The sequence below is a fragment of the Notolabrus celidotus genome, chromosome 17 (assembly GCF_009762535.1).
Source record: "Notolabrus celidotus isolate fNotCel1 chromosome 17, fNotCel1.pri, whole genome shotgun sequence".
Taxonomy (NCBI): domain Eukaryota; kingdom Metazoa; phylum Chordata; class Actinopteri; order Labriformes; family Labridae; genus Notolabrus; species Notolabrus celidotus.
This window is the reverse complement of record NC_048288.1, coordinates 29,621,693-29,642,243: the sequence shown is the minus strand read 5'-3', so window position 1 is coordinate 29,642,243 and position 20,551 is coordinate 29,621,693. Positions and strand designations below refer to the sequence as shown.

The 20,551-nt window shown below is 41.6% G+C and overlaps 1 protein-coding gene across 1 annotated transcript in view; it reads left to right on the top strand.

Moving 5' to 3' along the window:
• drosha (drosha ribonuclease III) overlaps positions 1-20,551 on the top strand; it is a 185,543-nt gene that overhangs the window by 12,814 nt on the left and 152,178 nt on the right. Inside the window, 5 exon segments of the mRNA XM_034706399.1 lie at positions 4,821-4,892; positions 5,231-5,312; positions 7,930-8,004; positions 10,273-10,442; positions 14,557-14,681. Coding sequence (XP_034562290.1) covers positions 4,821-4,892; positions 5,231-5,312; positions 7,930-8,004; positions 10,273-10,442; positions 14,557-14,681 — 524 coding nt within the window.

Below are 20,551 nucleotides of genomic sequence, written 5' to 3'. Positions count from 1 at the left end.
GGAGAGTTTGCAGAATTTATCACAACTTCTATACACGATTTTAATCTCAGTTGCACTCCCTGGGGATCAAGTATTTCAGCAATTGTTGGATTGTGTCTTGAGTCACCATGCAGGCAGCTTGAATGCATTTCAGATGCATCGTGGAGATGCTGTAACGTCCTGCTTTACCTCTAAACAACTGCAAAGTCCCCAGGTGCCTGCATACGTCTATGTAACTTAAAGACACGAGTATCTCCCAGTGTCTTCAACTCAAAATACTCAAAACAGGATTAAACTGAAGAAACAGGGCATGTTTACTTCCTTGTGTGGCCTTCAGGTGCTGCTGGGAGTTTACAGTATTGGTATGTGGTTAATTCAGAAAAATAGGGCAAAATTTTTTTTAGGACCAAAAAAAAATTAGAGCAAATCTGAAATAATTATTTCATGAATTTGGAAAAAAAAGCTGAATTATTTTTTTTTTTATTCAGAAAAAAAGTTATGTTAATTCTGAGATATTTATCTTTTTAAATATTGAAAAACAGAGCAGATTTTTTTTATCCAGAAAAAATATTCTCTAAATTCTGAGATTCTAATTTTTTTATTTGAAAAAAAAGAAAAAAAAACTCTTGATTCTAAAATACTCATATTGTGAATTTCTGAAAAAAAAAGAGCTGAATTCAAAGAAAAATAAAAGTATGTTAATTCCGAGTTAAGTATCTTTTTAATTTGGAATAACAGAGCTGATTTAAATTTTTTATCTGGAAAAAAAAAATCTCTTAATTCAGAGATAATTTTTTAATTAGAAAAAAAAGGGCAGAATTGTATTTTTTATTCAGAAAAAAACACTTTTGATTCCAAAATAATTATCTTGTTAATTTCTGAAAAAAAGAGCTGAATTTTCTTTTTATAAAAAAAAAAAAAAAATGTTAATTCTGAAATAATTACCTTTAAATTCGGGGAAAAAAAATCTGATATTCCTTTTTATTCTGAAAAAGAAATCTCTTGATTCTGAGTTAATAATCACATTAATTTGGTAAAATAGAGCAGAATTTTTTAATCATTTGAAATAACTTTTCTAGCAATTTCCAGATATTTAATTGGTTATTTCAGAAAAACAGAGCTTAATATCTATTTCTCATGTGAATGCAATACCCTTCCTTAGATTTTAAACCCTTTAAACAAAGACAGATGATGTTTTTAAGGAGAGAATATTCACCTTTTACCAACCCTGTATTTTTATTCATAAAATAAACATTTTACTCTTCATTATATCTCTATTTATACAACAACAAGACGCTCAAATCAAAAGCTCCTGTATCAGGAATGACATGAAAGACTTACAATTTATTTCCTTGATTCCTGAAAAGATGGACAGCTCCCTAAAAGTGAGGCCAAAACATTTAGAGCTCCCCCTGGTGGCTTGCTCCATTATAACAGATGGGACATGGGTCGGACTTGAAATTTTAAAATAAGCTTCAAAGATGTTTTTTCTCCCACATGTTTTTGTTAACTTCTTATCATGCTGATTTATTCCAACACAACATTTAAACCCTGCTCTCTCTTCTCTGTGTGACGTGTACGCATGAAGCTCTGCTGTGTAAAGGTCACTGATAGTTTTATTCCTCTGCTCAGTCAGCTCTGTTACCACATACGATCTGTCCTCCCTCCACACGTCTGCTCCGGCTACACACGCTGTATAATTTAGGTCAGCATTTGAGTAAAAAAAACCCTCCTCTTCCTCCTCCTCCTCCTCCTCCTTTAACTCCACTCTCCTCAAAAATAACTTCAAATGGGCTTCTGCTTTGGGTCGGCTTCTTTGTTCCTCAGACAAAGTGGTGCTCTCACCGCGCTGACCTTGCTGCAGAGTCCTCTCTCTCACTTTTGAAGGCCCCATCAGTGACTATCGAACATTACAGAGGTCAGGACTTGAAAGGACCGTCTCTTTTCTGCAGCCATTTGACTTTTATATTCCCAAGGAGGAGGAGGAGGTTTAAAAGCAGGGAGAGAATCGATACGTGGGTGCCACGGAATTTCTTCCAAATGTGCTCAAAGTGTGAATATTTGTGCGTCTGGAAACACGTGTGTGTCATCAGTGTCTACTTCCCCCCCCTCACATGTTTGAATAATAAACTACTCAGTCAATATCCGTTGAGCTTGAAGAGAAGAGCCTGGAGGATTAGGGATGATTTGAACTGGATAATTTAAGCAGCCCTTGTTAAAAGCTGGGGTAAACGCTTCTTGGCAGCGTTGGGGATTAGGCGCCTCGGAGCGTGGTGATATTAGCCCCCCTGCTAGTTAACGGCTGGGATGGGCGAGAATAAATGTGTCTCCCAGGTTAATCTCTTAAAATGGACCCTAGCGCTCACACAACAAAGACCGTGTAACAGGGGAGATTAAACACAGAGGAGCAGGCTTATCTATTTAGTGAGATTTCAGTTACTTCATTTCCAAGAGTGTGTGTGCGTGTGTGTGTGTGTGTGTGTGGAGGCTTGATTTGTGGGAGTGTTTGCACTTGTCTGCCTAAAGGTTACACATGTTTATTTACTAGAGGCGCCAAGTACACACATCTTTACGTAAGTGGAATTACAAACACTGTGATTCGAGATGTTTATCGGATTAAAAGTGAGATAGTAGAAGCTCTGAATTTGACTCTTCTCCAACTGCAACAAAGCACAAACTGGATCTTGGATTTTAAATCAACAAACAGACAATAAAACACAATGTAAGACCACAGAAAATGCTGAGTCATACTTCTAAACATTCATTGACTCATTTCAAATCTTCAAACAAACTTAACAGTATAAAAAAAGTGAATAGTATCTAAGACAGTGATGTAGAAAGATTAATGTGCAGTCTAAACTCCATAACTCTGCTAGAGCAGGTAAACAACCAGCAGGGACAAGAGAAAACATCTAACACAATAATCCAATACTCTCAGTGTGCTAACATTTGAAATAGCAGCACATCATTGAGTCTGTAATTGCTTTAATATAACAAGTGGGATGTGTGAATAGACAGTAATGTGCAGCAACAGATGACTGAAGGAAACTTAGCTACTTTACAACTTGACTGGAAAATAAACCGCAGCCATGAAACACCATGAACAAAGATGTCTGTGAAGGTTCTCAGTCATCCAGGTTTTTTCCAAATTTCCAACAATTCCAGTTGATTTTTCGTAGTATAAAATAGTAGTAGTAGTAATAATAGAAGTAGTATTAATAGTTGTAGAGTAGTAGTAATAATAGTAGGAATACTAGTAGTATTAATAGTAGTTATATAAATTGTTTTTGAGTGGTAGTAATATAAGTAGTAGTAGTCATAATAGAATTAGTAGTAATACTAGTAGTTATATAATAGTAGTAGCAATAATAGAAGTAGCAATAACAGTAGTTAAATGAATAGTTGTTGAGTAGTAGTAATAATAGAAGTAGTGATAATAGTAGTGATAATAGTAGTAATACTAGTAGTTATGATTGTAGTTATATTAATAGTTGTTAATTAGTGGTAATAAAAGTAGTAGTAATAGTAGTAGTAGTAGTAGTAATACTAGTTATATTAAAATTAGTAGTAGTAATAATAAAAGTAGTAGTAATAGTAGTTATATGTATAGTTGTAGAGTAGTAGTAATAACAGTAGTAATACTAGTAGTAGTAATAGTTATTTAATTCGTTATTGAGTTGTAATAATAGAAGTAGTAATACTAGTAATACAATTGGTATTAGTAATATTAGAAGTAGTAGTAATAGTAGTGATAAATTGTCACTACTATTACTTCCATTATTACTACTACTATTACTACTACTCTACAACTATTAATATTGCTACTATTATCACTGATAATAGTAGCAATATTAATAGTTGTAGAGTAGTAGTAATAGTAGTAGTAATAATAGAAGTAATAGTAGTAGTAGGACTAATAATAGAAGTAATAGTAGTAGTAGGACTAATAGTAGGAATACTGGTAGTCGTAGTAATTATAGCAGTAGTAGTAGTAGTAGTAGTAATTCTAGTAGTAGTAGAAGTAACATGAGCCTTTAGGTGGAGGGAGCTAGCGGTCTTCAGCAGTTAGCTAAAGCCCAGGATATCAGGTTAACATCAGAGAGTTCACAGATGACTGTATTCACCACATGAGCAGCAGAACATGACCTGCACCCACTCATCACTCATGAGAATCCTCTCTAGGCCTGAACGTGACAACACGGAGTCTCTGAGGGTAACAACTTCTCCATCATACACACAAAACAGAAAGGAGGCGCCGCCTTGTGGCTGTATTTGGTACTGCAGGTGATTTACATCCAAATAAGTGCAACAACATGAGAGAAAAGAACAAGAATGTACAGCTATGATGCAGCACATGTTAAATAATGACTAATTAATGATTAATGCGACGTTCCTCTGAGACATTAGAGCTTCAGAACATGTTAAGCACTCGCTCTAATCAAATAAAAGCGTCCTCACACACTGTAGGAAGCCATTTAGACTAAACCGAGATAATCATATATCTATACATGTGCACACAGCAGGCTGCTAAGATGTCCTCTTCCTTTTCTCTGATCTGTACTTTATGTTTGTTTTAATATAAAGTAGAGACGCCTGAAAACTTTGAAGGAACTACAGCCACAGATCACTTGTTCTTTGTAACTTCCTGCTTCTATTGTACCTGTGACTATGTGATGCACACCTTTCCTTACACATGCTCGTGTCCATTTCACTGGATCTTCACATAAGTCGATGAGTTTTTAATGAGTTTCCTTGAAAAGCTGTAACCTCTGCCTAACGCCGTGGTAATGAGTCGGCCTGTCCTTTCTTCTTCTCGTCCTCTGTCCCTTTCATCATCACAGATCCCATTGTGCCGTGTGATCCGCTTCAACATAGATTACACCATCCACTTCATAGAGGAGATGACACCGGAGGTCGGTAAAACCCCGCTTTATCTCCCCGGCTCTTTCTCACCCCTTTTTTGTTTTTATCTCAAACGGCTGAGTCTGAGCGCAGCTGAGCCACGTGTAACCCTCACACCTCGGTGCCTGGGTGAGCCAAGGTGCTAATCCTCGTAGAAGAGGGAGAAGAGATTCTGATTACATCTATAAGTTGGCTTATGTGATAAAGTTACAGAACCGGATTTGCTTATCAGTCGTATCTACATTATGGTACTCTTCATAGCAGCTTTTTTTTTTGAGTCTCCTCCTTGTACTGTACGCTCACATCACACCTCCTCTCTCTCCCTCTCTCTCTCTGTCCCTGCGGGTAGAACTACTGCGTCCAAGGCCTGGAGCTGTTTGCTGGATATTTGTTCCAGGACATTCTGGAGCTGTACGACTGGAACCTGACAGGTACGAGTCCAACAAAGATGATGAGGCCGCTTTCATGGAAGAGATTTTGCAGCTTTACTTTCACAAGTTATTTTTTCTTGGGTATTGAAAGTGGTGCATGTCAGATAAGTGCAGGAATTGAGCCCTGAGGCAAGAGAGCCTTTCAGTGTGGAGTTTGCATGTTCTCCCCGTGCATGCATGGGCTCTCTCCAGGTACTCCAGCTTCCTCACACAGACCATAAACATGCAATTTAAGCTGATGGCTCACTCAAACCGCTTGTGGATGTGAGCGTGTGTGAGAATGGTTGAGAGCTGTGATAGGCTGGAGACCAGCCCTGGGTGTACCCCGCCTCTCCTCCAATGGCAGCTTGGATAGGCTCCAGGACCCCTGTGACCCTGAATGGGTAACATGGTGTAGATGAATTAAAAAAATCTACCTTGACAAGTGTTTAATGAACTGAGCCTTGCATCACAATATCATAGAGTCTCATAAATAACAAAACATTTTAACAGTATGATTAAAAGAAAGCATTTATTTACACAATAAACATCTAGCTGTACTAAGTGAGAACTTTATGCACAGAGCTTCAGCCCCAGAGTGGTCTTTGGTTCCACTTCCAGCTTCCATCCTTTGCTGCATGTCTGCTAAAATGTGCACTCTCTTCTAAAATGTGCACTCCTCTGCTCAAATGTGCACTCTGCTCAAATGTGCACTCTCTTCTAATATGTGCACTCCTCTGCTAAAATGTGCACTATGCTCAAATGTGCACTCTCTTCTAATATGTGCACTCCTCTGCTAAAATGTGCACTCTCTTCTAATATGTGCACTCCTCTAATAAAATGTGCACTCTGCTCAAATGTGCACTCTCTTCTAATATGTGCACTCCTCTAATAAAATGTGCACTCTGCTCAAATGTGCACTCTCTTCTAATATGTGCACTCCTCTGCTAAAATGTGCACTCTTCTAATATGTGCACTCCTCTGCTAAAATGTGCACTCTCTTCTAAAATGTGCACTCCTTGTAAAATGTGCACTCCTTGTAAAATGCGCGCTCTTCCCACAAAATATGCATTCTCTGCTTAAATAAGCACTCTACTAAAATGTGCACTCCTTTGCTGAATGTTCACTCTTCTACTAAATGTGCACTTTCCTAAAATATGCACTCCTCTGGTAAAATTTGCATTAGTTTGCTAAAATGTGCACTCTTCTACTAAAATGTGCACTCTCTCCTTAAATGTGCACTCTCTTCTAAAATGTGCACTCTCTCCTTAAATGTGCACTCTCTCCTTAAATGTGCACTCTCTTCTAAAATGTGCACTCCTCTGCTAAAATGTGCACTCTCTTCTAATATGTGCACTCCTCTTGTAAAATGCGCGCTCTTCCCACAAAATATGCATTCTCTGCTTAAAGGCCCTGTGAGGAGTTTTGAATTGGCCGAGGAACAGACTGAAAATGATACTGATGCCTCTTTATGACCTTCAATAGCAAACAAGACCATCAGCAGCAACACTGACACCTCCTCTGTTGTCATTTTAAATGCCTGAAACCGCCCTGAGGGGTAGGTTTCAGACCAGATGATGGACATCTCGCTTCAGAAACAGCCTTTATTTGACTGTTTTCATGGTAAATAATCACATTGCCTTATAAAGTTGACTGTTAAAAGACAACAGGATGAGGTTTTTGTTGAAAACACTACTTTTGCATGTTTAGGACAAGAGATAAGAGGTATCACTTTGTCTACAAGGGGGCGCCAGAATCGATACAAAACAAAAGTTCCTCACAGCAGCTTTAAATAAGCACTCTACTAAAATGTGCACTCCTTTGCTGATTGTTCACTCTTCTACTAAATGTGCACTCTCTTCTAAAATATGCACTCCTCTGGTAAAATTTGCATTAGTTTGCTAAAATGTGCACTCTTCTACTAAAATGTGCACTCCTGCCAAAATGTGCACTCTCTCCTTAAATGTGCACTCTCTTCTGAAATGTGCAGTCTTCTGCTAAAATGTGCACTCTTCTTCTAAAATGTGCACTCTCTCCTAGAATGTGCACACTTCTGCTAGAATATTCACCCTCCTAAAATGTGCAGTCCTCTGCCAAAATGTGCACTCTCTTCCAAAATCTGCACTCCTCTGCTAAAATCTGCACTCTTCTGCTAGAATATTCACTCTTCTAAAATGTGTACACTTATGCTAAAATGTGAACTCTTTTAAAATGTTCACTCTGGCTTAGGCAATTTTGCCTATGTCTTTAAATAGTATATATTTACAGATTGTATTTTCATTTAGATTTAGGTTTCTATATTTATTGCCCTTACTCTCTTGTTGTTGAGTACTGGTGTTCTTTCTAAAGCTTTCTTGAATCTTGAATGTCATCCCCCACCCTCCACTCCCCATATCATCTTTCTCTGTTCAGCTGTCAAACCTAATAAAGGTGAAAAACCCTAAAAAAAATAATAAGATGTTTAAGAAAATGAATCCTGAATCCTGACGAGCATTTTATTCTACTTTCCCATGGATTCTAACTCAGATTGAGAACACAGTTGTTGTGACCTTTTCAACCATACATTCTGTAAACACCTGCTTAAGAAGCATTTAAACACACAACACCAACACCTGTATTTATCTGCTTTCCCTTCCAGGTCCTGAAGATGAGAACGAGTCCACCGGATGCCAGCAGTTCCATTTCATGCCCCGTTTCGTCCGGTTCTTACCAGGTGAGAGTCCAGAAAATGTGCCTAGAACATGCTGTTATCTGTCTCCCCCTGCTGGTCAGCCGATGCACAGGATTCACGTTACAGTGTGTGTTAAAAGAGAAGCTGTATATCGTTATGTCTGCGTACTGCTGCCCTTTATATTCACTCACTTCCCCTGCACACTGCCTCTCAGTGCCTCGGCTGCCGTGTCCCCTGCATGGTGTTCATCTTTACTACACATGATGGTGCTGGTGCTCCATCATCCCTCTACAGTGTTTTTGTTATGACAGCCGTGCCTCCTACCTTCTTTCCATCAAAAAACAATTTCCCTCCCAGCTCTCCCAATTTAGTCGGCTACAAACACTTATCTGCCTTTTTTTTTTTTTTACAAAAGCAGAACAAAAAAGTGTCCAATCCGATGTTTGTGATGTGATCTGTGGCGAGGCTGAGAGTGAGAGGAGACGGGGAGTTACAGTGAGAGCATGATAATGTTTGGAAAGTTACTGTGGGGGTGTGTGGGTATGCATTTGATATTGTTTTTAATGCATTTCCAGGAGAGAGAGAGGGAGAGTGGATATTTGTGTGTCCATTTCAACGCTGCTAAATGGAGGTCAATCAATTTTGCATGAGTGTCTATTAAACGGGCTCGATTTGACCTGCTGGATTGCATGCATGTGCCCGGCTGTAGCTCTGTGTTCGTGTCGAACTGTCTGCTGTATCAGATATATGAATGCATCTGTGCTTTCTTTTACTTATGCATGATCAGATAAAGAAAAGGGACATTTCCAAAGTATTTAATGCAATAGAAACACTAAGTCTGAGGAGGTAAGGGAGGGTACACCGGCTGTAAGTATCAATAGATTGAAAGAAAACTTAAATTGATTCATTTATGCAGAAATGTCAACATTTTGTGAGGATTTGCTCTCTCTGTATTTTACAGAAGTCCCTTAATAGTCTTTAGGCTTTGGGAAACTGTGTTGAGCTCTCCCTCCACATTTTTTGACATTTCACAGACTTCTAGATCCGTCGATGGACACAACCAGCAGATCAATCCACATGAAAAAGGCAGCTGCAGCCTCAAAATAAAACTTCCTCGTACATCAATCTGTATTTTGGATCAAGGATGTTAAACATTGTGCATCCTAAACGGGCAATATTTGACCTGCTGGATTGCATGCATGTGCCCGGCTGTAGGTCAAACTGTCTGCAGTTTCCAATATATGAATGCATCTGTTCTTTTTTTTACTTATGCATGATCAGATAAAGAAAAGGGACATTTCCAAAGTATGTCATGCAACAGAAACACAAAGTTTGAGTAGGTAAGGGAGGGTAAACCGGCTTTAAGTGACAATAGATTGAAAGAAAACTTAATTTCTGCAGAACTTTTGTCATTTTGTGAGGATTTTCTCTCTCTCTGTGTTTTAAAGAAGTCCATTAAGAGTCTGTGAAACTGTGATGAGCTCTCACTCCACATTTTTTGACATTTCACAGACTTCTAGATCCATCGATGGACACAACCAGCAGATCAATGCACATGAAAAAGGCAGCTGCAGCCTCAAAACAAAACTTCCTTGTACATCAATCTGTATTTTGGATCAAGGATGTTAAACATTGTGCATCCTAAACGGGCAATATTTGACCTGCTGGATTGCATGCATGTGCCCGGCTGTAGTTCAAACTGTCTGCAGTTTCCAATATATGAATGCATTTGTTCTTTTTTTTACTTATGCATGATCAGATAAAGAAAAGGGACATTTCCAAAGTATGTCATGCAACAGAAACACAAAGTTTGAGGAGGTAAGGGAGGGTAAACCGGCTTTAAGTGACAATAGATTGAAAGAAAACTTAATTTATGCAGAAATGGCATCCTTTTGTGAGAATTTACTGTCTCTCTCTGTATTTAAAGAAGTCCATTAAGAGTCTTTAGGCTTTGGGAAACTGCGATGAGCTCTCTCTCCACATTTTTTGACATTTCACAGACTTCTAGATCCTTCTATGGACATAGCCAGCCGATCAATCCACATGAAAAAGGCAGCTGCAGCCTCAAAATAAAACTTCCTCGTACATCAATCTGTATTTTGGGTCAAGGATGTTAAACACCGTGCATCCTTTTTTACCTCGTGGATGATGTCACTACTTGTTTAAATCCATAAACTGTGTCTTCAGAAAAACACAACTCCTTCTGCAAATCCCTGGTGATGTTAGGAACCTCGTGGATGTGTTTTTAAGCTCCTGTGTGCACATGGATTTAATCTCTGTGTCTTTTTTTATGTCTGTTAATTATCTCAGATGGAGGTAAGGAGGTGCTGTCCATGCATCAGGTGCTGCTCTACCTCCTGCGCAGCAGCAAGCCGCTGGTCCCCGAGGAGGAGATTGCAGACATGCTGCAGTGGGAGGAGCTGGAGTGGCAGAAATACGCGGAGGAGTGCAAGGGCATGATCGTCACCAACCCGGGCATGGTGAGGCCTCAGCGTCTCTGTCAGGACAGGCGGTGGCCTTGTCTAGTTCTTTTTTCAAGGGCAGTCCCTTGCACCCACCCTCCAACCCCCCCCGACGCCGCAGGAATAACACTGCTCCTGTTAGCCCGTGACATTAGCAACCTCACCTATTATCCCCAAGGGCGTTTGCTGTCACCAACACCACTCGGGCCGTAGCTTTTATGTCACGATCAAGTTGGTTAACCTTCCTGTCTGGCCCATATTTTAAAGGATGTACAGTAATTGTGTCTGGCTAAAGGTGAAGATGTCATTGCTAGCTAAAAGGTTGCATATGAACAGCGAATATGATTGTGTAACCTTTGGCGTGGGTGAGTTATTGAGTCAACTGCTCCTCCTGGCAGGGCTGAATTGTTGCTGTCAGGGTTTCCACATAGGTGGGTGTATAATAGTCCTCCATCCCTAGACCAAGTTCAAGATTGGTCTGCCAGTCAAAATAGGTCTATTAAAAAGGCCGTGGATAGAGATTTACTGTGTGTGGGGAGAAATAGAAGCATCAGGGAGAAGTGGTCAGCTGTGGTTAACTCCCGTGTCACTCTCTGGGTTCCTTAGAGAGAGTTTGGTGGTTAGTGTTGAATCATTTAACTCAGCTTTTAAGTGAAGAAACAAGAGACACTGTGTTAAAACATTTAGTTAATGACTAATTAATATTTATAAGTGACTTAATGACATTCCCAGTTCTTACCTTTTATCACAAACAACCTATAACAGGGCTGCAGCAGACAGACTGTTTCAGCCCTCAGTTGTTATTCTAATAACACATTTAGAAACAGAGAAATGTGAGATTATAGGAAGTATTTGACATTTTGATTATCTCTTTTCATCCAAAATATACTGAATTAACAGGAAAATAGAAGATCTATAAAGTAACATGCTTATAAACCGGGATGGGCTTTCAAGCCAAAGTACTATTTGATAATCATTTGCATCTATATGACGATTATTCCAATAATCACCCCCCAGACCTGGCCTGTTAATGTCCCGTTTGTGTGGCAGTCCCGATAACCAGCTCCAGGACTCCATCTTTATGTCGGTGTTTCTGTGACGTAGCATCGTGGCGTGTGTGTTTACATTTTACAGCCATGCTCAGTCTCTGGAAATACGTGTGCAGTAGTGTGAGATTCAGAAACTGTCGCCAATGTTTTCTTCTTCTTTTGCTATTTAATGCAGTTAGCATTCTTCTTCTTCTGTTATTTAATGTGGTTAGCAAACAGCTTTAAGATGCTCTGTAGCCACTGTCTGGTGGGAATACCGTATTACAACCAGGCACTGGTGAAAACGCTGAAAAATTGTACTTTTAAAATGAGAGAATATTCAAAGTAACTCTTCGATTTTTACAAAGGGAACGGATATCCCTAATCCAGTTATTTTTATTGAAGGGATGATTGAGGCGGGGCGGCTGTGGCTCAGTGGGTAGAGTCGGTCGTCTATCAACTGGAAGGTTGGCGGTTGGATCCCAGCTCCGGCAGTCACATGCCGAAGTGTCCTTGAGCAAGACCCTGAACCCTGAATTGCTCCCTCTGTTGTGTAGAGGCGTGTGAATGTGTACGAATGAGATTAGCTAACACTGATGGTCCCTTACTGTAGCAGCCTCTACCATCAGTGAGTGAATGGGTATGAACGGATGAATGTGACGAGTGGTGTAAAAGAGCTTTGAAGTCCATTTACCATTGACAGAATAGACCGATTATCAAACTAGCTTCCAGGAGAGCCTCGCTGATGTTCGATCTCTGAGGCTGATATCAGTTTTAGAGGGTTAAATTTACAGGTTCATGATGAGTGAGATAATTACACACAGATGGACTTACAGCCAAATTCCACTAGATCCGTGTCCGGTGTCGTCTCTGATCCGTCACGGCTCCAGATCTGATAGGTTTCTATTCTAGTCAGTGTGTTAACTTCCACTGGATCTGCTCTGTTGTGTTCCGGCTGCGTCTCTGATCCAGCAGGTCGGAGTCCTCCCGGTCAGATACACAAGGCTTCTATTTTTCTGCCTCCACTGAAGTGTTCAAACAAACGTGTTTGAGTTTGTTGATTCTCTCCTTTCCTTCCCTCAGCTTTCTTTTCCCTTCCTTTCCTTCCCTTAGCGATCATGTCCTCTCCTTGGCGTTCCTTTCCTTTCCTTGGCTTCCCTTACTTTAGCGCCCATTTCCTTTCCTTTCCTTCCCATAGCGATAATTTCCATTCCTTAGCCTCTTTTTCCTCTCCTTCCCTTGGCGTTCCTTTCCTTTCCGTTAATGCTCATTTCCTTTGCTCATCTTTACTTCCCTTACGGCCAAATTCCACCTGATCCGGATCTGATAGGTATCTATTCAAGCCATCCATCCATCCATCCATTTTCTTCCGCTTATCCGGGGTCGAGTCGCGGGGGTAGCAGTCCAAGCAAATTGACCCAGACATCCCTCTCCCGGCGACACTTTCCAGCTCCTCCTGGGGAATCCCGAGACGTTCCCAGACCAGGCGGGATATATAATCCCTCCACCGCGTTCTGGGTCTACCCCGGGGCCTTCTCTCAGGTGGACGTGCCTGGAACACCTCTAAAGGGAGGCGTCCGGGAGGCATCCTTATTCTAGCCAATGTGTTAAATTCCACTGGATCCGCTCTGTTGCGTTCCAACATGCGTCTCTGATCTGGCAGGTCAGAGTCCTCCGGATCAGATCCACAAGACTTCCATTTTTGCCGGATGCCGGAGCACGACGCATCAATCTCAACAGAGCAGATGGAGCGGGACAGGAAGTCAGGTTTCACCAAAACAAAATGAAAACATCCGGTTAATTTTCAGAATAAAACACTCTGTGTTATCACCAGATCGTATTTCACTTCACTACAACAACAAACAAACGTCATGATGAGCGGAGCCAGGCCTGGAGTTAACAGGTCAGAGGTTTTCAGAGGACCAGAAAGACAACATGGATGAGGAGAGGAGGAGGAGGAGAATCCTTGATTCAGTGATTACAGCGGGGAAAACCTGGGTCACATGACTCCAGCTGTCCGGCGGTCCTGCAGCAGATCAGAGAAGGACTGAACACAGATCTGGTGGAAGTCTGATGTGATAACTCTGCAAATTAGTAGAGTTTGATAAATAATGGAAACTGCTGCATAGAAAAAAATGATGACACCTTTCCCAAATCAACAAAACACAGTTTCCTGCATCAAATGTTGAAACATGAATCTGTGAGAGGTCGACGAGAGAGGTCATACTTAGCAACTAAAACAGGAAAAGATCTACAGCCATTGGTCCCCAGTTTTCAGTGCAGTGTTCTCTCAGAGCTCGGTGGGCCACCTCGCTCCTCGCTCCTCACTCACTCTTACTTTGTAGCAATGGTAGCGGCCGTGTTATGTCAAGGTCACTTATACATGCCGGAGTAAATAATGGGCTTCTGATGCCAATCAAACACGCCATGCTCCGGTGATTATTTCACACAGTGGCATGTCCAACAAATAAGGGCACAAATGTCATCAGCCCCTCAAACACCTCTGATGCAGTAAAGTGTAGGTGAAAAGAGCGGCGCATGCTAAATGCCCCCTGTATATATAAATTAGCATTTACAATGTGTGTGTGTCAGGGTTGTAAACAGGGCACTCATCAAGGCTCCCCCCATCAAACCAATCAAACCTGATTATGTTGCTTTAAAGGGGAAATCAAACTTGGCTGGTGACCTCTCGCCCTCAAATCAAAGTTTGTATGCAGGCTGTGACAAGCGAGCGAATCTGCGGCGGCGGCGGAGGCTAATGTCAAGGTGAGCCAGAGCCCCGAGCCATCTGCCGCGCAGCTCATCACGCCTTATGCTACAGCTCCTTCCTCTGATCTCGCAAAACGCCTGACAGGCTAACCGTGGTTTGGGGAGTCGACTGAGGACATGTTGCTTGTCAATCTTTGTCCCGATAAGGGCGTCACGAGTTAGCTCGCTAAGTCTGACATCACTTTATCTGTATGTGCGCTGCTGCTCGCCAAATCTCTGCCCCATGGTATGGATTATTTATTATTTGAGGTATTGATAGGAGAGGAGTGAATGACAGCTGCCTTGTGGCGGTAGAAAGTGATATTTATTAATGTGTTGACCTCCTTTTTCTGCAGAAACCAAGCTCTGTGCGCATCGACCAGCTGGACAGAGAGCAGTTCAACCCAGACGTCATCACCTTCCCCATCATCGTTCATTTTGGGATCAGGCCCGCTCAGCTCAGCTACGCCGGAGACCCACAGTAAGATCACACACATGCACAAAGAAAACACACAGAGAAGGACGTTAAAGGACAAGATTTTCTGATTGTACTAGTTTAAAAACAACATAAAGGAAAGTTCAGGAGCTTGAAGAAAAAGTCCTACAATCAGATCATTAATGGAAAGCTGCCTGTATCAAAGAAAGAGAAGCAGTCATATCAAAAACAGCTCATGAACCTGCAGGGAGTCACCAGATTTACAAACCCTGCTGCATGTGTCCTCACTCCTCTGCCCTCCGTCATACCTGCAGCCCTCATACAGCCACGCCACAGCAGACTCTTCTCATTCACAGGTTGGCAAATCCTGACACTTTGTCTTCGGTGTCTGATCTAGACACACAAGTTGCCCGTTAGCGTCAGTCGCAGACGGACACAGATAGGTGAGAGACAGCAATGTCACCTGGGTGCTACCTTTTCTTCTCTTCCTCTTGACTTTTGCAGACTGTAGTTGGCCGGGAGCTTCGCACTAGTCTCCAATGACCTGTGCTAAAAAATGTCCCCAAAACATAAAAAAAAACAACTGAATAAACAGAGAGAGAGAACAGATTCTTTATAGACAGACTCACGGCTTCAAACTTGTATTAAGTGATAAGAAATGATTGATCCGATATGATATGATGCAGCATACTAAGATGTCTTTAAATAAGATGCAGCAGAATGAGATTCAGAATGATAAAATGGGACATTACATGACATGACACACCATGCAATATGATGCAATGTAATATAGTATAATAACATGCATTAAAATCAGATGCAATCTACGATACAACTTGATACCACAGGATACAAATACAATACGACATGAGATGACACGAAAAGACACGATATGACATGACGAGCAAAGATACAATAGGACACGACGCGACACAACACAAAAACATACGATACAATATGGCACGACAAGTTCGATGCAACACAAAAAGAGACGACACAACACTTCAGAACACGAAAAAAAACACTATATGACACCACAAGAAAAGATACAATCGGACATGAAACAACACGAAAACGTACAGCAGGATATAGCACGACACATTTGATACGACATGACAAGACACAACTCAACACAAAAACATACAATACGATATGGGACGATCAGATAAGACATGAAATGACTCAGAAAGACAAGGCACGACATCAAAAAATTTAAAAACGACATGAAACACAAGATATGCTATGGCACGACACGTTCGACACGACATGAAAAGACAAACAGGACATGACATAATATGACATGAAAATATAGGATAGGATACGAAACAACGCATAGACTGTATAAAATATGGACGTAGTATCCCTGACGTCACCCATCTGTTCCTGAGAGCTGTTTTGAAGCAAATCGACGGCAGCAGCCATATTGGTAATGCGGAACTCAACTAGGCAGAGTGTGACGTAGTGTGAGTCTCTTAGCCAATGGCTGTGTGTTCCCGACCGGGAGTCACGTCAGTCATGTCCTTATTTGGGCAAACTCATAATCTTAATATCTTCTTAACCATCACGTTAGAAAAAAATTCACCCCCCGTACAGTGTATGCCATTAGAGAGATTAGCGTTGTAGGGCCAAGCCGTTTTTTGAACCAGGCTGTAAACATGTTTATTAATGCTGCAAAGATCGTCTTTATCCCATTCATATCTATGTGGTTTCCGGTGTTTCTGCAGCCAGCCTCAAGCGGATTTTCGATGTATTGCAGTTTATAGCACTTCCGCATTGGCTTCATCGTTTGAGACCGGAGTTTGCTGCTTGGATACAACACAACACAAAAAGACACTATCAGATATGAAATGACACGTCACGAAAGAGATGCAACACGACACAAAGACATACCATAGGATATGGCACGATTCAAAAAAACATATACGATATGGCATGACATGCTCGTCAAGACACAACACAAAAAGATACAATATGTCATGAGGCGACAACTCAAAAACATAAGATAGGATACGATATAACACGACACAACAAGACAAGTTCTAATGACATAACAGGACACAGAAAAACACCATACGATATGGCACGACAAGATACAATTCAATAAGACTTGGAAATCATACAATTTGATACGTTATGATTCAAACATACATGTCATGTGCCCTCAAGAAAATTTGTCTTATTTCACCCTATTTACCATTATAATGCCTGTTTTGTATTGAACATTATTAATAAGTGAAAAGATCAGAGCTCCATGGAGTTTTGTGCAACCCATTCAACCTTCAGCATCTTTCTTTATTTTGTCTTTAACTTATCTAAGTATGATATTCTGTTATCATGTAAACCCTAAACACAAACATCGACCACCCATGTAAGTACAAAAGTGCACCGTCACCCGCCGTGTTCAGTCTCCCTCCTTCCTTATATCCTTATTCCCCGGCGCTCTCCCAGGACTCTGTGACGGCAGAGTCTCTCATGTCACACGTCAAGGAGGATGAGAACGGCGTATGTCAAAGAAGAGGGAGGAGGAGAGGGAGATATGAAAATACAGAGTGAAGACGGATGAGTAAACGAGTGGCGTGACATTTTCACATGCGTCGTCACGGGTCCCAGGTTTCCGCTGGGTGCCTCCGCCGTGGGAGCCGCTGCGGTTTATGTCTCGTGAATAGTAATGCCACACACGCACGCACACATGCAGACCCACACACATGCAGAGAGACGCCACAGGGCTGCAGCGGGGAATACAGTACTGTGCTGCTGCATAATTAACAAAAAGCAGTGTATTAGATCATCTGAGCGCCGGTCTCTGAGGTGTTTCAGGGAGATGCGACAACATCACACCAAGCGCCAATCACAAAAGTCACTCCACAACTTCTAATTTTAAACCTGTGGATTTCTTTTCCAACTCAAATATCCGGTCTCACTCAGAACACTCAGGAGGGAAATGTGCTTGATGAAGATGCAAAAACAAGAGGAGGATCATTAGGAAATCTATTTAAGCAGAACTAGTTTGGTACTCCCCCCCCTCCTTCTAATGTCCTCTCTCCCCTGCTGCTACATTTTAGCCGCCTGTCCACCGAGTTCTTTCATCCCTGCGCACCCTGCTGCCATGTCAAACTTCTCAAAGCGTCAGACAACGACAAATTTATGGATGGACTGGGACATCATTAGGCGATGCAGAAACAAGTAGTAAGAGACCAGCGGAAAAGGATTTCCTACCACCGCTAATGATGCGTGTAGCGAGGGCAGGAGTTGGTGTTGATTGCGGCGGCGGCGGCAATGCCACAGAGAGGGAGCCTCGGACACAGCGAGCGGCATATATTAACTCAGGAGACTGAAGAAGCTGTGTTGTCTTCTTTCTCCCCCCCTCACACCGCCCCGCATGACGAGTTTGTGTTCAGGGCCGCCACTCGAAGCTTGTTCCTGCTCCATCAGGACCGCTGAGGCAAGAATGATGGCGTGTCAGAGGTCAGGGAATGTAAAGAAAAGAGAGCATGATGGAACAGGACAGAGGGAGGAGGGATAAAACATGAGGAGGAACATGATGGAAGAGGGGAGAAGCGCATGACTGGCATACAGGAAGGAAAAAGTGGCATTAAGGAGGATCTCAGAGGCCAGTTGCAGCATAATTGAATATACTGACACCTTGGTACCAGACACTGTATAAAAAATGGACGTAGTCTCCGTGACGTCACCCGTATGTTCCTGAAGCGCTGTTTTGAAGCCAATCATAGGCGGGTGCCATATTGGAAATGCTGAATTCAACCTAACCTTGTCCGAGCTAGTGTGAGGTAAAGAGGTGGGCCTTTTGCGGTTTTTGCTAACAGCCACAGGGTGCACACCTGTCAATCAAGACAGGAATGCCCTTATTTGGGCAAAACTCGCAAGTTTAATACCTTCAAAAATAACGTGTTATAAAATAATTCAGAGTAATGACCTCTTCAGACCTGAACTGTTTATTGTACCAGGCTGTAAACATGTTTATTTCTGCTGTAAAGATCGTCTTCTTTGAATGGGTGTGTATGTGGTTTCCTGTGTTTCTGCAGCCAGCCTCTAGTGGGCGCTCAGTGAACTGCAGTTTTTAGCACTTCTGCATTGGCTCCATATTTTAAAACCAGAGGTTGCCGCTTGGTTTCCACCAAAGACTATATAAATGCATATTTCCCATTGTACGGTTTTGAAGCCAAAATATCCCGTTCCAGGAAGCTGCCATCTTGTAAATTTTCTGCAGCCAGCGTCTGCGCAGTAGGGAATCTGTGTGTTTCCACGGTAACAAGCTCCGCCCTACAGCATACCGTCCTGTGGTCCTACGTAGATTCTCTCTACGGCAGCTCTCAATCAAAGTAAACCTGGATGTAAAACCCCGTTTTTTAACCTCTAATCACTAACGTAAAATAAACTTTTCAGAAAAAAGAGGCCTTGGACACAAAACAGTCAAATAATAACTACATAACACTACAGCATATGGATGTGAGAAACATTCGTACGATGTGTATTTATTTTTTAAAGTTTGACCCCAGCCCCATTCAAATGAATGAAAGAGACAGAGCTTTTGACCTATACTGCAACCAGCCACTAGGGGGAGCAGTATCTGTGGCAGCCTCACTTCGAGCCGAGCAAGATGAGGTCCATTTTATGTACAGCCTATGGTTGCCACCCACAATAAAACGGAGGAAAGATGAAGAAGCAGCAGAAGAAGAGCACTCAGTGACCAGCTAGCTAGCTAGTCGTAATCTCAGTGTGTGGCTGCAACTGCGGTGCAAATCATGTCGGAATGCTGTCTTCAAACAATTCAGAGAGATAGCTTCATGTTAATTTTGTCATTAAGACCCCAGATTACACCACAAAGAGCTGTCTTTAAAATAACCAAACTCCAAAAACATGGGAGTTTCTAATCTTGGTGTTTTCACTTGGATCCAAACCCAATAATACTCATTTGGGATGGCGGGTCTGAGAGGTAAAACTCCCTGGTTTTGTAGAGGGAGTCTGGTTGCTTTGTTATAAGTCGTGTCGCAGCTGTTTCTGGTTCCAAAGAAAGCTTCTTGTTCTTTATGCAGGTATAGATTTTTCTGTGATGTCAGATACTTAACATGACAAGCTATCATTCACCCCCTCACTTGCCTACTTCATGGAACTTGAAAGTAATGAGTAAGTAAGTAATGACAGAAAGGACCATTTTCCTGCAGTGCTCTTAATATCACAAGCATAGATTCCACCTGTCTCTGCTTGTTTTTCTCTTTGTGCTGCTGAAGCCTTTACATTAACCCCTGTTCACACATATGGATCCAACACAGGATATGTGACAGCATGGAGTTCATTGAGAGTGACTGCTGGCAATGCCCACAGCAACTCAAACACTTGAAATGTGTCCAACAGCAAATGCAAATGTTTTCTTTCACACATAAGAGAGCCAACGTCATGACAGCCAATCATGCCAACGCCGCTTAGCTCCTGTAACTGAGGTAAATAGTGGCTTTCTACTGCTGTCAAGTATGTAAAGAAATAAAACACCTACAGCTTTCAAAGTTCTCACAATACAACTTTAACTAACACGGCGCTCAGACAGGGAGATGGGGTGTTTAAATGATGGGCTCTAATTGAGTCTCATGATAAATAAGAGAGGCTGCCACTCTGAATCTAAATGAGACAGCATTAAGATTCAATTTAATCCAGGATGGATGAGTTAAAACAATCCTGCATGATTCAAACATGTGAGATGGTCAACGTGGCTTTCGCGCAAAGATTTATCCAATGACCGCTCTATTTCACAGACTGAATTAACATTAATGTAGCCTGTTGGTTTCTGAAGAAGTAAGGTATAGAGATCCAAAGTTTCAATGTGGCGAGCAAGTGGCAACGTCAGGTCTTAAAATATGAAGCCCATGCAGAAGTGCTAAAAACTGCAGTTCCTCGAGCGT